This window comes from Carlito syrichta, unplaced genomic scaffold, assembly GCF_000164805.1.
Source record: "Carlito syrichta isolate Samal-C Ts95f unplaced genomic scaffold, Tarsius_syrichta-2.0.1 Scaffold287539, whole genome shotgun sequence".
Classification (NCBI taxonomy): Eukaryota; Metazoa; Chordata; class Mammalia; order Primates; family Tarsiidae; genus Carlito; species Carlito syrichta.
Window position 1 is genome coordinate 207,302 of NW_007231635.1, and position 13,731 is coordinate 221,032.

General features: G+C 46.1%; 1 protein-coding gene across 1 annotated transcript in view; it reads right to left on the reverse strand.

Annotated features, from left to right (window-relative positions):
- PTGFRN (prostaglandin F2 receptor inhibitor) overlaps positions 1 to 13,731 on the reverse strand; it is a 76,703-nt gene that overhangs the window by 47,984 nt on the left and 14,988 nt on the right. Inside the window, exons 4-5 of the mRNA XM_021709875.1 lie at positions 9,581 to 9,651; positions 2,899 to 3,284 (exon numbers count right to left, since the gene is read on the reverse strand). Coding sequence (XP_021565550.1) covers positions 2,899 to 3,284; positions 9,581 to 9,651 — 457 coding nt within the window. The remainder of the gene's footprint in view (positions 1 to 2,898; positions 3,285 to 9,580; positions 9,652 to 13,731) is intronic.

Consider the following 13,731-nt stretch of genomic DNA (forward strand, 5'->3'; position numbering starts at 1 on the left):
GCGGCCGAGGGCCGGCGTCTCCCTGCCCCTGCGCTGACGCCCGGAGGGCCGCTCTGCTGTCCTCTCAGCCGACTTGCCGACTTGGAGAGGAAATAAAGGCAGCGCTCGTGAAACCCCGTGCTAAACTGGGTGGGGAACGCCCCTCTTGGGGGCCGTGCCTCGGAGATGTGCTCTGCCGCGAGTTACGGCGCCTCTGCGTGCCTCCGCTTCCCAAACGAGGGGGGACACCGGACCTTCCTCATCAAGTTGACTTGAGAGTCAAATGCGTTGAAGAGGGCAAGCTCCCGGGACAGCGCCCGGCCCTGGGCAGGCACGATAAAAGACGTGGAAGTCTGGAGACAAGATGGCCTGCTAGGGGCTGGGCCAGAAGGATGGTCATGACCTGCCCGCGGCTGGCAGCCTGGCAAGTGCCCAAGGCGTTCCCTCCAGGGTGAGCAAAGCGCGCCCAGGGGACAGGAACAGGCCAAGGAAGGCCAAAGCCTCAGCGACTCACTCTATGAGGACCTGCTGGCAGAAGGACAGGCACCAAAAAGGGGACCAAAGATGAAGAAGGAAGAACGAGTGAGTGGAGATGGATACTGTGCCGTGGTAACCAGAGAGGCGGCTCTAGCAGGGGGCAGGGAGGATCCATCAGGCTTGTCTATAAACTGGACAAGACCATCCTCAAACACCACGACTCACCATCTCTTTGGTTTTTCCCTCAGTTCCAAGCTCAGAAACTAATTCAGTCAATGAACGAGAACAAACCATTTTAATTTGGGGCTAACAAAATAGAAACACTATTATTGTTGCTATTATTATTTAATTATGCATTTATTTGTACCCTGCCTCGTTTGCAAAAGGACTTATGTCTGAGTAGGAACGCATGTGATTACCAGGAAAGCAGAAGATGACATGATGATGTAAAAAGAGAGGGGGCTAGTCTAGATAACATTAAAAACTGCTACATCTTTAGAAGGGCAAATCCCAAGGAGCAATCACTACTACAAAATGAACACCATGACCTTCTGGCATACACACCAGTCTATGAGTCCAGCTAACATGACTCAGTTCTTCAGCCCTGTTCATCTCTCCAGGTGCGGGGGAGCAATCTCAAAACCACGAAGCTGAAGATAAGACAGACCCTGGACCACGCACGGCCCCTGCCAGAGGTTCCCCTGGGCAGCAAGCAGTCTACCTCATGGTCATCCACCTGCTTCCCTGACCTAAGAAAAGCCTCCCCTGACTTCTCCCACCTCTCAAAGACTGGAGAAGAAGCAGAAAAACATGGGGGAAATTCTCCTGCTTCCCTCCCTTCCACTCGGGATGACAAGGGTGCATTTGCCCTAATGGATGCATGACTTGTTGCATTATTTAGCTCTAATACAAGCATGTCTTACGGAACTTTTTTTCTAAAAAAAAGCCGGGCTCAGTGGCTCAGCCTGTCATCCCGCGCCTTTGGGAGGCTGAGGTGAGTGGATTGCCTGAGCCCGCGGGTTCGAGACCCGCCTGGGCAACTTGGCGAGACCTCATCTCTACAATAAATCAATGAGCCGGGCGTGGTAGCACGTGCCTGTAATTCCGGCTACTCGGAAGGCTGAGGCGGAAGGATCTCCAGAGCCCGGCAGGTCGAGGCTGCGGTGGCCAAAAGCAGCCACTGCACTCCAGTCTGGGTGACAGAGTGAGACTCCAACTCAAAAAAAAAAAAAAAAACCTCTGGATTTTCTATAGGAATAAGGAAAAGGGAATGGAAGAAGCAGATTTGATGTCTTAATACATTCAACGGACATGGCTGTTTCATCCTCTCATGAGGCTAGAGAGGACACAGTATCTGAGAAATGGGAGTTTCTACAAATCATCACAGAGGGAGTGAATGCCTCAATCAACCCTCTCCTTTCTCATCATCACATTTTCTACTTTCCTGATAATCATACATTCCTACTCAGACATAAGTCCTTTTGCGAACAAGGCAGGGTACAAATAAAAGCATAGCTAAGTAATACTAACACCCATCGTGTTTCTATTTTGTTAGCCCCAAATTAAAATGGCTTGTTGTTGCTCATTTACTAATTAGCTGTGTGATTTTAGGCGAGTGATTAACCTATGCTCTTCCATTTCCTCAGGAGTAAATTAGGGAAATATCCTGCCCTATCTTGATTGGGTTCAGAGAACTGAATGTGTGAGTAAATCTAAAAGGACTTGGAAAATGAAAAACAAAAGAAAACAACCAAACTACAAAGCCTTCAACATTCCAGATACATAAGGCTTGCTTATTTGCACAGCTGGGTCAATAAACCAGCAATGACCATATCATTCTTTCTATGAATATAACTTACAACTCCTAGTACAAACAGGTACTTAAATCACGAAAGTCGCAGAGACAGACGTGAATCTTAGTGTCTGTTATTCCCATAAACCTGAACATCCTCATCATGACAGTCCCCTTGTCACTAAGCACTGAATGCTTGCTGTGTCGCTGCTCTAAGGTTCTGCACCTGTTAGCTCCCCTGGCCTCACAGCCTTTAAGGCAGGCACTGTGTCACAGAGGAGGCAGCTGAGGCATGTAACACGCCCACAGCCTCAGCTGACAAGTGACAGAGCCAGCAACTAGACCACTGAGTACAGGCAGCTTGGCTCCAGGGCTGGGCTCCCCAGGGCCATGCCATGCTGCCTCCAACTCACTAGCCACGGGGTGGTTTAGAGCCACACTGGAGAAGGGCCAGATGCAGTGACTCATGCCTGTAACCCCAGTACTTTGGGAGGACTGCTTGAGCCCAGGGGTTTGAGAACAGCCTGGGCAGATGTCTTTCACCAGGGAAGATGTGATGGACAGAGGAGGGAGCAGAGCCCCAGAGAGCTTAAGTGTCAACAAAGTCATCCATGGCCACGTGGCAGGACCACCCCGTGTGAGGACTGTACCTTTAACCTGCACTGTGTCCTCATAGTTGCCCTGGACGGTGGCGTCTGTGCTGGGGGTGGAGCATCTGTAGTGGCCTTGGTCCGAGGGCTGGACGTTCTTGATGTGCAGCTCCACGGCGTCGTTGGCGGTCCTCCGCAACAGGATCTCGCCCCTCTGCAGCCGTTCCCGGTACAGCTGGGCTGGGAACCCCACCTCCCAGGTGCTTGCGAGCTCCACAAAGCTGCTCCCCGAAGACGAGAAGGTCCAGTCAAAGTTTTGCTCGCTGGGGCCATCGTAGTCGCTGACGTTGCAGGGGATGACTAGCTCAGTGCCCACCACCCGGACCAGGGTCCCGGCGGGAACCCTCACCACACGCCCTTGACAGAGAGCTGCAACGACAAGAGACGGAAGGCGGGCCTTTGATCACAGAAGGTCTTCCCAGTATAAGCGTGGCAAATCCCTGGATGCTGGGGCTCAAAGGCACGTGGCAGAAACGTGACATCCAAGCCACTGGGAAAACGTGTCTTCGTGGAGGTTAAGCCCTTAAATTATGAGCCAGAAATAACAACCCTAAAATGAGTTCCTCTCACGGCCAGTTTCCCAGGACTGGGAGGAAGAGCAGCAGTAAAAGTAGGCTAGCCATGAACCTGAATAGCTGCTTGCCTCCAGTTACTATGTAACATACCGTTGCCGCCCGGTGGGATGGAGAAATATTTCAGGTTTTGTGTGAAAGAAAAGGGCAGAGCTCATCAAGTATTTACACGGCTGCCCACCCTATATCAAGCCTTATCCCTAGAGACTGTTCCCTGGGGCCCCTGAGACCTGATTTACAATGACGGATGCCAATTTTTAAATCGTGGAGCAGCCTGCTGATAAAATGATTTAACTCCTGTTGTCTGACATTGCCGATAAATTAATTTTAAAATATGACGATTTTACCAAGTATTAATTTCCTATTTTCTGGCTCATTTCCTTCTCTCTGCTCTTCGCCCTGATCTAAATTCAGAATGAGGACGGCAGGCGTGAAAGCAGGGAGACTGGCTGGCCGGCTGCTGGGATGCGGAGTGCAGGAGCTTGCCGTAGGGGACGAGCCCGGAGCACAAGGCCAAGAGTTCCTGACTTCCTTTCCCCTTCCCTTCCCCGGAGCACTGAATCCCAGGCCCCTCTGGTAGATCCCTCGGGGGACCGGACCCTGGGAGTCCTTTCGGATGACTCCTTTGCCATGAGCTTCAGTGCGATTTTGGAGTCTATTTTCCACCTGTGTTTAGCATTTCAGCTTGGACCCCCAAAACACGGATGGCGCCTTCTTGATGTTCTAGGAACGGTACAGAATAAGGAACACAGGAGAAACTGTGGGCTCCGAAATCGAGGAGACCTCAGTGTAAACCTGAGAGACCATGTTTTATTTACCCAGTCCTGGGCACCACTGGCGGGAGGTGAAAGGGAGGGGGGATAAGGGGACACAACCACCCTCTGGGTACCATGCCCACTCCCCAGAGGAGCGAGGGCCCGCTAGAAGCCCACACCTCACCTGCACACGATTTCCTTGCGAAGCAAACCCTTATATGTACCCCACAACTCTAAAATAAATAACAAAATGAAGTGCACAATCAATCAATCTGAGCAACATCAATCAGCTTTGGCTTTTACAGCTACAAAAAGGGGCAAGAAGGCTTCATTAAATGAATGAAGCAAAATGCCTAGGTGACAGCCTGCCGTGCAAGGGCTCTGAAACACGTGAACTTCTGTCACTTGTTTTTGATTGAGCTTTTATCATTTGTTGTAGGTTGCATTGTGTCTCCCACCCAAAATGCATATGTTGAGGTCCTAGCCCCCCCCCCGTACCTCAGTATGTGACCTTATTTAGAGATAGGGTTGTTGCAGATGTAACTAGTTGTGATGAAATCATACCGGGCATAGATATGACTGGTGTCCTCAGAAGGGTGCAATTTGGACACGGATGTACATGCAAGGAGAACAAGAACACCGAGTGAAGGTGAAAGCAGGGATTGGGGCAAAATGTCTACAAGTGAAGGAAAACCCAAATTGCCAGCAAGTCACTAGAAGCTAGAGAAGAAGCACGGAACATAACTTTTCTCTTCAGCCCTCAGAAAGAACCAGCTCCTTGATCTTGGACTTCTAGCCTCACAGCTGTGAGGGAATACATTTCTGTTGTTTAAGCCAACCATTTTGTGGTATCTTGTTGTGGCAGGTCTAGAAAATACACCACTCTCACTTGTTTTTATTGACTTAATTTCCGTTTTTCAAATTCTGGGTTGCCACCCTGCCGCGGGTTGTGAAACGATTTAGAGTGGTTGTGACCAGCCTGTGTGTGCTTTGTGAAGTGAAATTAAACAGAATAGAAAATATTAGAGTGCACTGCATTGAGTAAGGGGTAAATATTGTTTCATTATATTTTGTTAGGTAAACAAATTTCCAACATATCTGTGTGTGCCAGATTATATGTTTTAATTTGGGTCAGGTTTTTTTTTTTTTTAAGTTGAGGAATACTGATTTAAGGCTACCGCTGGTTTTTTCCACCCATTATCATTTACCTTGAGAAAGAAAAAAGGAAGTATCCATATAAGAGAAACAGTGATAGGGAACAGTGTGAGTTCTCAGCAGGGGGCTGTCTGGTTTCCCCTCCCAGCCCACCTGGGGGCAGGCCCAGACTGAACTCCCACCGGCTCAAGTTCAAAGAAAAGCTGCTGACCCTGAAATCACATCACTTTTCCTAAAAATAAAACAAAGCTACTGGTGCCAGTAACTTAGAAGAACTCTGGGTCACGTCCGCCCACGGAGAATGGTGGAACCGCCCCATGCACTGTCGAGAGTAGTGCTGGAACGTGCTCCTTTATTTCTAAGGCAACGTAGTGCCACAGGATGACACCTGTGCCCTCATGCCTACTACTGGCAACTGTGCAACAGGCCCACAAAAGCTACCCAGCTTTCTGTAACTGACGTCAGATGGGGTTGACCCTGCACCTCTAGTCCCAGGGATGGGTGCGGGGCCAGCACCAGGTAAATCGGAATTCTCCTGCTCTTTTTTGCTGAAGCTTCTTGGAAAGATGCTTTTGCTTCCAGGGGAATCAAGGTACTTTATAAAGATGATGTACTCTTAGCCGGGTACAGTGGCTCACACCTGTAATCCCAGCACTTTGGGAGGTGGAGGCCGAGAGGATTGCCTGAACCCAGAGGTCCGAGACCAGCCTGGGCAACTTGGTGAGACCTTGTCTCTACAGTAAAAAATAAATTCGCCAAGCATGGTGGTGTGCACCTGTGGTTCCAGTTGCTTGAAAGGCTGAGGCAAAGGATAGCCTCAGCCCAGCAGGTCAAGGCTGCCGTGGCTGTGAGCTGTGCCACTGCACTCCAACCTGGATGACGGAGTGAAACGCCAACTCAAAAAAGTAAAAATAAAGATGATGTATTCGAAGCTGCACATGGGCCACTCTCCCGACCATAAGAGAAAGCCATCCACAGGAGAAGAGACCCAGACCAACAACCCCAGTGACCCAATGGCAGCATCTGAGCCACTGGATCCAACCACACCTTCTACACCATTCCCCCACGCACCCAGACACACACGCAGACACACACCCTTCTTTCCCCAGACATTCCAGTTTCTTGCAACTCTCCCTTCATCCCCACTTGTGTTTCTTAAGCTAATAATTTCTGTAACTGGCAACTCAAAGAGCTTCAAAATAATAATGACCCAGCAGGGACCAACTCTCTGAAACCATCATTACCACGGTTCACAAAGAAATTAGGTGATCACTTGTTTACATTTAATTTTCTAGATGACCAGACAATTCTGAATCTCCCAGAGGCCTTTTAAATGAAACCATCATGGTAGAGAACCATCAGGGGCAACACAGCCCAGTGCTTAGCCTACTGTGCGCCAAGTGTCCTCATCTAAGAAATGGACACCCTAGTCACCACGCTCCCTGAGGGCTAAACAAGCTAATATACTTACAAGCACTCACAACAGTGCCCAGCTCGTGGAGGGTGTCTGTGGTTACCTGCTGGGCAGGCCGCCCCTAGAATAAACCTGATCATAATCTTCAAGGTACACAGAGGCATTTCCTAATGGGTACATCTTTTTAATTCCTATCCCTTGTTAAGAAGTTGCCCAGGGCAGACAAACCTGCCCACAGGCATGAGACAGCATCCTTATAAGGTTTCTATTCTTAGCGATCAGAGCTTTGGAAACTGATTCAGCTCCTTGTCACAACTCTCCAATCCTTCTTCCACAGGGCTGCCAAAATCATCTTTTGTTTTTTGTTTGTTTGAGTTAGAGTCTCACTCTGTTGCCCACACTGGAGTGCAGTGTCACACTCCTGGCCACCACAGCCTCGACCTGCTGGGCTCCGACGATCCTTCCACCTCAGCCTTCCAAGTAGCCGGAACTATAGGCGCATGCTACCACGCCCGGCGTGTTTTTGATTTATTGTAGAGACAAGGTCTCGCCAAGTTGCCTGGGTGGGTCTCGAACCCACGGGCTCAGGCAATCGACTCGCCTCGGCCTCCCAAATTGCTGGGATGACAGGCTGAGCCACCCAGTCTGGCCCCAAATCATCTTTCCAACATCCAGATCCAATGTCACCTCACTGACCAACAGTCTTTAATGGCTCCTTTGCTCACCTACAGGACAAAACGTACCCTCCAGCTGGCCCCACTGCTGTGAACCTGGTCCAAGCCAGCACCCCTCTCTGCAGTATTGCAGTGGCCCTCACCTCCTGCCTTCCATTCTTGCCCTCTATTCTCAACACAGCACAGTGATCTTTCTAAAAATTTAAGTTGGGGCCGGGTTCCGTGGCTCAGCCTGTCATCCCGTGCCTTGGGAGGCCAAGGTGAGTGAATTGCCTGAGTCCGCAGGTTCGAGACCCGCCTGGGCTAAAACTTGGTGAGACCTCATCTCCACAATAAATCAAAAAATCAGCCGGGCGTGGTAGCGCGTGCCTGTAATTCCGGCTACTCGGAAGGATCGCCGGAGCCCAGCAGGTCGAGGCTGCGGTGGCCAGGAGCGGCCACTGCACTCCAGTCTGGGCGACAGAGTGAGACTCCAACTCAAAAAAAAAAAAAAAAAAAAATTTAAGTTGGGTTCTATCGCACTCTGCTCAAAACTCTCCAATCACTTCCCATCTCACTCAGATGAAAGTCAAAATCCTTTAAATAGCCAGGCGTGGTAGCGCGCACCTGTAGTTCCAGCTACTTGGAAGGCTGGAGCGGAAAGGATTGTCAGAGCCCAGCAGGTCGACGCTGGGGTGGCCGTCAACGTGCCACGACACTCTAGCCTGGGTGACGGAGTGAGACTCCAACTCAAAAAAAAAAGAAAAAGGCCATCAAGGCCTCACAGGACCCTCCCTCTTTGTTTCTCAGACTTCGCCTCTGTTGCTCTCCCTCCACTACGCCCCAGGCATGCTTTGCTTCCAAGGCCTCGTCGGCTGCACCCTCAGGGCCTTTGCACATTTCCTCAGCCTGGAACACTCTCGGACATTCTTCTCACCGGCTCCTTTGCTGGCTTCAGCACTTTATCCCAACGTCGCCTTCTTAATGAGGACTTTCCTTCTACCCTTAAGTGGAACCTCCCTCTCATTCTTCCCCCTTATCAATTTTCTTCTTCTTATTGATTCTTCATTCTTTCTTATCAATTTTCACTCACATACGTCATGTGCACTTGTATATTTTTACTACTGTGTATTGTCTGCCTCCTCCCACTAGAATGTTAAGGGCCATATGGATAGTGATTCTGGTCTGTTTAGTCACTGCTGAATGCCTGTGCCCAGAGCAAGGCCTGGTACCTAGTAGTTGTTTCATAAACATTTGCTAAATGAATTAATGAATAAAAGACAGATAAGACCACTCATGACCTGGCTCGTGGCTTCCACTTCAGCTTCATCCCCTACCATTCTCCCACTGTCTGATGCGTATATCCAACAAAACAAACAACCCTCCAGTGTCTGGAAAAGCCACGCTCTCCGGTGCTCCATGGCCTCTGCTCCTCCATGGCCTCTGCTCCTCCATGGCCTCCTTCAGCCGGAAGACCCTCCCAGCAATCTCCTCCTTCTCTGGCAAGAAGCAGCTCCAGCACCACCTGCTCCGTGAAGCCTTCCCCACGCCCCCTGGGACCACTTAGGTATTCCTTCCCCATGTTGTAGCTCAACCTGCGAAAGTACCTTCGACATCAGCTATGTCATAGCACCGCTGGGAGAAGTAAAGCAGATCTGAACAGATGCTTGAAAGATCAAATTCTCATCTAAAAAGATAGAAACCTGAGTAGTGTCTTCCATGCAGAACTGGGATGTCCCCTCATCCATGCAAATCAAGATTTTACATTTCAACTTGCCACCAGCAATCTGGTATTTAGCACAGATTTCCTTTCATATTGTTAAATAACAGCTAATGATATTTTAAAATAAATATAACTTGCAGAAAACACAGCATATGGTTGTTTTCAAATCAAAAAGTATATCTACACAGCCACACATTGCCAATTTTTGTCAAAACCTTTTGTAACCGTTAATAACTGAGGGAAAAAGAGAAAAAGATGTCCTACCCATGTTTTAAATAAAGAGCTCCAAACACTTCTGTACTGAAACTGTATTTGCTTAGCTCTCCATAAAAATGTCTTTATTAAGAAACAATTTTGTTTATTTTTTGGTGAGAAAGTAGGATTTATTAAGAAGACAGAAAAACTTCCATAGCAGGAGGGGACCTGGAAGAGGTTGCCCAAGAAACAATTTTAAATTATAGTTTTGTTTGCTTTCAGAGGCCTAAGAAATCTTCATATAAAAAACATTTTTCAGCCTTAAAAGTACTATTAAGAACATTGTTGTCCAATGATACAAAGATCCATATGATAAAATTCCATTAAAATTTAGTACCCGAAGAGATAGTCGATGGACCATTGTACATTCTTTCCCCAGAAAACAAGAACTTAGCTCTCAGGCCAGTTACCACAGCCTTGAAGTACCTTTGATACTCAAGACAAAATAAGGGTACTTTAATAACACCTTTGTGCAGTAGTATTAAGGTTTCTATGCTAGCTCATTAGTAATCACAATTAGTTATAATGCCCTGATGAGATGAGACCAGCTAGATAAGTCTCAGAACCCCCCACCCTCTACTCCCATAGCTTCCTAACTCCCAGGAACAATTTTTGCCTAAGCCTATAAAAAAAAAATCATCTAATACAATTATCACTACGAACTTCACTTCTCTTTACTCTATCTCAACTTCCAAGTCCCCTTTGCCCTAATGTAAAATTCATGTTGCCTTCTGTACCGTGGCTTTAAGGACGATCACTATGCAATATGATAGTCAACTAAGGAAATGATCCACAGTTTAAATTTCTAATAACTTCCTCTCTGCCTTCCCTGCCGCCCTTGTACTTTGGACCTTTTACTCCATTGTAAGATTCTTATTGCATATATAAATATGTACTTCATTACAAATTGCTTCAAATAATGAGGGGGGTGAGTAAGGTAGAAATTTCAGAAGAGTCATAATTAAGATTTCAATTTCCAGATTTCTGCTTTTTGCTATGACAGAGTAGATCGTACCAGAACAACTCTCTCTGAGAACAACTACATAAGACAGATAAAAGACAAGAAAAAGGTCAGGCACAGTGGTTCACACCTGTAATCCCAGGATTATGGGAGGTGGAGGCAAGAGGATTGCCTTAGCCCAGGGACTCAAGACCAGCCTGGGCAACTTGGCGAGACCTCATCTCTACAATAACAATAATAATAATAATAATAATAATAATAATAATAAAAGTTAGGTGGGTATAGTGGCATGCCTGAGCAGCTGTTGAGTGTGCCACTGCACTCCATCTTGGGTGACAGAGTGAGACTTCGACTCTAAGTAAACAAACAAACAAACAGACAAGAAAAAGCTAACCGGATGCACTGGTGAGCAATCAAGGAAGCCAGGCTCCAGATAACTGCAGTTTTTACACTGTTGAAATTTGCCATTGGATATTGGAATACATTCTTAAATAAATGTGGTAATGTACAAAATCATTTTAATGTGCATTTCTTGCTTTTTTTTTTTCTAATGACTTATTACTTGCTGTTTATTTTATATTTATTTTAGGCTATGGAAATGATATTAGACAAAAAGCAAATTTTAGCGATTTTCTTATTCAAGCTCCAAATGGGTCATAAAGCAGTGGAGACAATTCATAATATCAACAATGCACTTGGCCCGGGAACTGTAAATGAACGTATGGTGGTTCAAGAAGTTTTGTAAAGGAGATGATAACCTTGAAGATGAGGAGCATAGTGGCCGGCCATAAGTTGACAACAACCAACTGAGAGCAATCATCACAGCTGATCCTCTTACAACTACATGAGAAGTTGCCAAAAAACTCAATGTCAATCATTCTATGGTTGTTTCGGGATTTGAAGCAAATTGGAAAGGTGAAAAGGCTTGATAAGTGGGTATCTCATGAGCTGACCGAAAATAAAAAGACAAACAAACATCATTTTAAAGTGTCATCTTCTCTTATTCCATGCAACAACAAACCATTTCTCAGTCATTGTGATGTGTGAGGAAAAGTGGATTGTATTCGACAATCAGCAATGACCAGCACAGTGGTTGGACCAAGAAGAAGCCTTAAAGCACCTCCCAAAGCCAAACTTGCACTAAAAAAGGTCACAGTCACTGTTTCTGTTTGTTTGCTGCCAGTCTGATCCACTGAATGCCAACCAAACCATTACATCTGAGAAGTATGCGCAGTAAATGGATGAGATGTACCAAAAACTGCAATGCCTGCAACCAGCATTAGTCAACAGAAAGGGCCCAATTCTTCTCCACGACAATGCCTGACAGCATGCCACACAACCAATACTTCAAAAGTTGAACAAATTGGGCTATGAAGTTTTGCCTTATCTGCCATATTCACCTGACCTCTTGCCAACCAACTGGCACTTCTTCAGGCATCTCGACAACCTTTTGCAGGGACAATGTTTCCACAACCAGCAGGATGCAGAAAATGCTTTCCAAGAGTTCATCAAATCCCAAAGCATGGATTTTTATGCTACAGGAATAAACTAACTTATTTCTCATTAGCAAAAATATGTTGACTGTAATGGTTCCTATTTTGGTTAATAAAGATGTGTTTGAGCCTAGTTTTATTGATTTAAATTTCATGCAATTTAAAACTGCAATTACTTTTGCACCATCCTAATATAAGTTAGAGCTCAGAGCTCCCAGCACCAATAAGACGACAACTACAGTTTAGAAACACTAAGAAAGTCAGAGTTTGAGAAACCAGTATTTTAGGGGAAAAGGCAACAGTGCAGAAGTGAGCCTGACTATACTATACTGCTTTTCCTCTAGAGGCAACTGACATGAAAAATACATTTAGGGGATGGGAAGGTAAGTGACTGGGAAGCTAAGCAGAAAACAAAAACTAAGAGGCTAAAGTTTTTTTGTTTTTTTTTTTTGAGTTGGAGTCTCACCCTGTCACCCAGACTGAAGTGCAGTGGCCGCTCCTGGCCACCGCAGCCTCGACCTGCTGGGCTCCAGCGAGCCTTCCGCCTCAGCCTTTCAAGAAGCTGGAACTACAGGCGCGCGCTACCACGCCCGGCTCATTTTGATCTATTATAGAGATGAGGTCTCGCCAAGTTGACCAGGCGGGTCTCGAACCCACAGGCTTAGGCAATCCACTCACCTCAGCCTCCCAAAGGCGCGGGATTACAGGCTGAGCCACCAAGCCTGGCTGAGGCTAAAGTTTTTGACCATCTCATGGTATGGGGAAATATGGGAAAATTTGGGGTCCACAAAGAAAGGTAGACTATAGTAAATACCCTCATGTTCAGTTACAACCCAGAAGCACTATGTCCTTGGAGTATGAACAAAGCTGAAAAAACAATCAGCTTTCATCATCTCATACTTGGAAGGCTGAGGCACAAAGATTGACTGAACCCAGGAGTTGAAGCTGCAGTAAGCTGTGATCATGCCACTGCACTCCAGCCTGGGAGACAGAGTGAGACTCCAACTCAAAAAAAAATTACTTAAATAATAGAAAACAGGATTTTATCCCATAACTGGAATCTACTGATACAACCAAATTGAAATTTTAGAGTTAAAAAATACAGTATCTGAAAGTATCAGTCATGGGTTTGATGGCAGATTAGATGTAGATTAAAAGAAGTCAGTATAAGTTATCCAAACTGAAACCCAGAGTGTCAAAAAGGATAAAACAAAAACAGAAAAGAGTCTGTGAGATACAGTAACAACATTAAATATATGTGTCATAGAGGCCAGGGAGGAGAGAAAGAGAATATAGTAGAATTAGCCAGAATTAATTTTCAAAGAGTCAATGGCTAAGCTTTTCTTAAACCAACAAAAGCCATTATGCCACAGATTCATCAGCAGAATAAATACAAAGAAACCCCTACCTAAATAAATCATAGTAAAAGTGCTGGAAGGCAGAGAAGGAAGCAACAGTACAGCTGACAGCTGACTTTCAACAGAAATGATGCTCACGAGCAAACCATGGAAGATCAGCAACAAAGTGACGAAAGAAAACCACGAACCTCAAATTCTATAAACAGAAACAAGAAATCCTTCAACAGGAAGGTAAAATAAATAAGTTTTCAACCAATTCCAATCAAGGGCAAGATCATTAGCTGCACCGAAAAGGAATACCCAAGGGAGATCTCAAACAGAAGAAAAATAATACCATTTGGAATCACGGAAATGTAAGACGGCAAAAAGAGCAACAGAAAAAGTAACTACCTGGGTAAACCTACTGAATACTGACTGTATGATGCATTATTAGTGATGTCTTCTAGAGTTCAAAATATGTCATTAAAATATATGAGACCAATAGCACAAAAAGT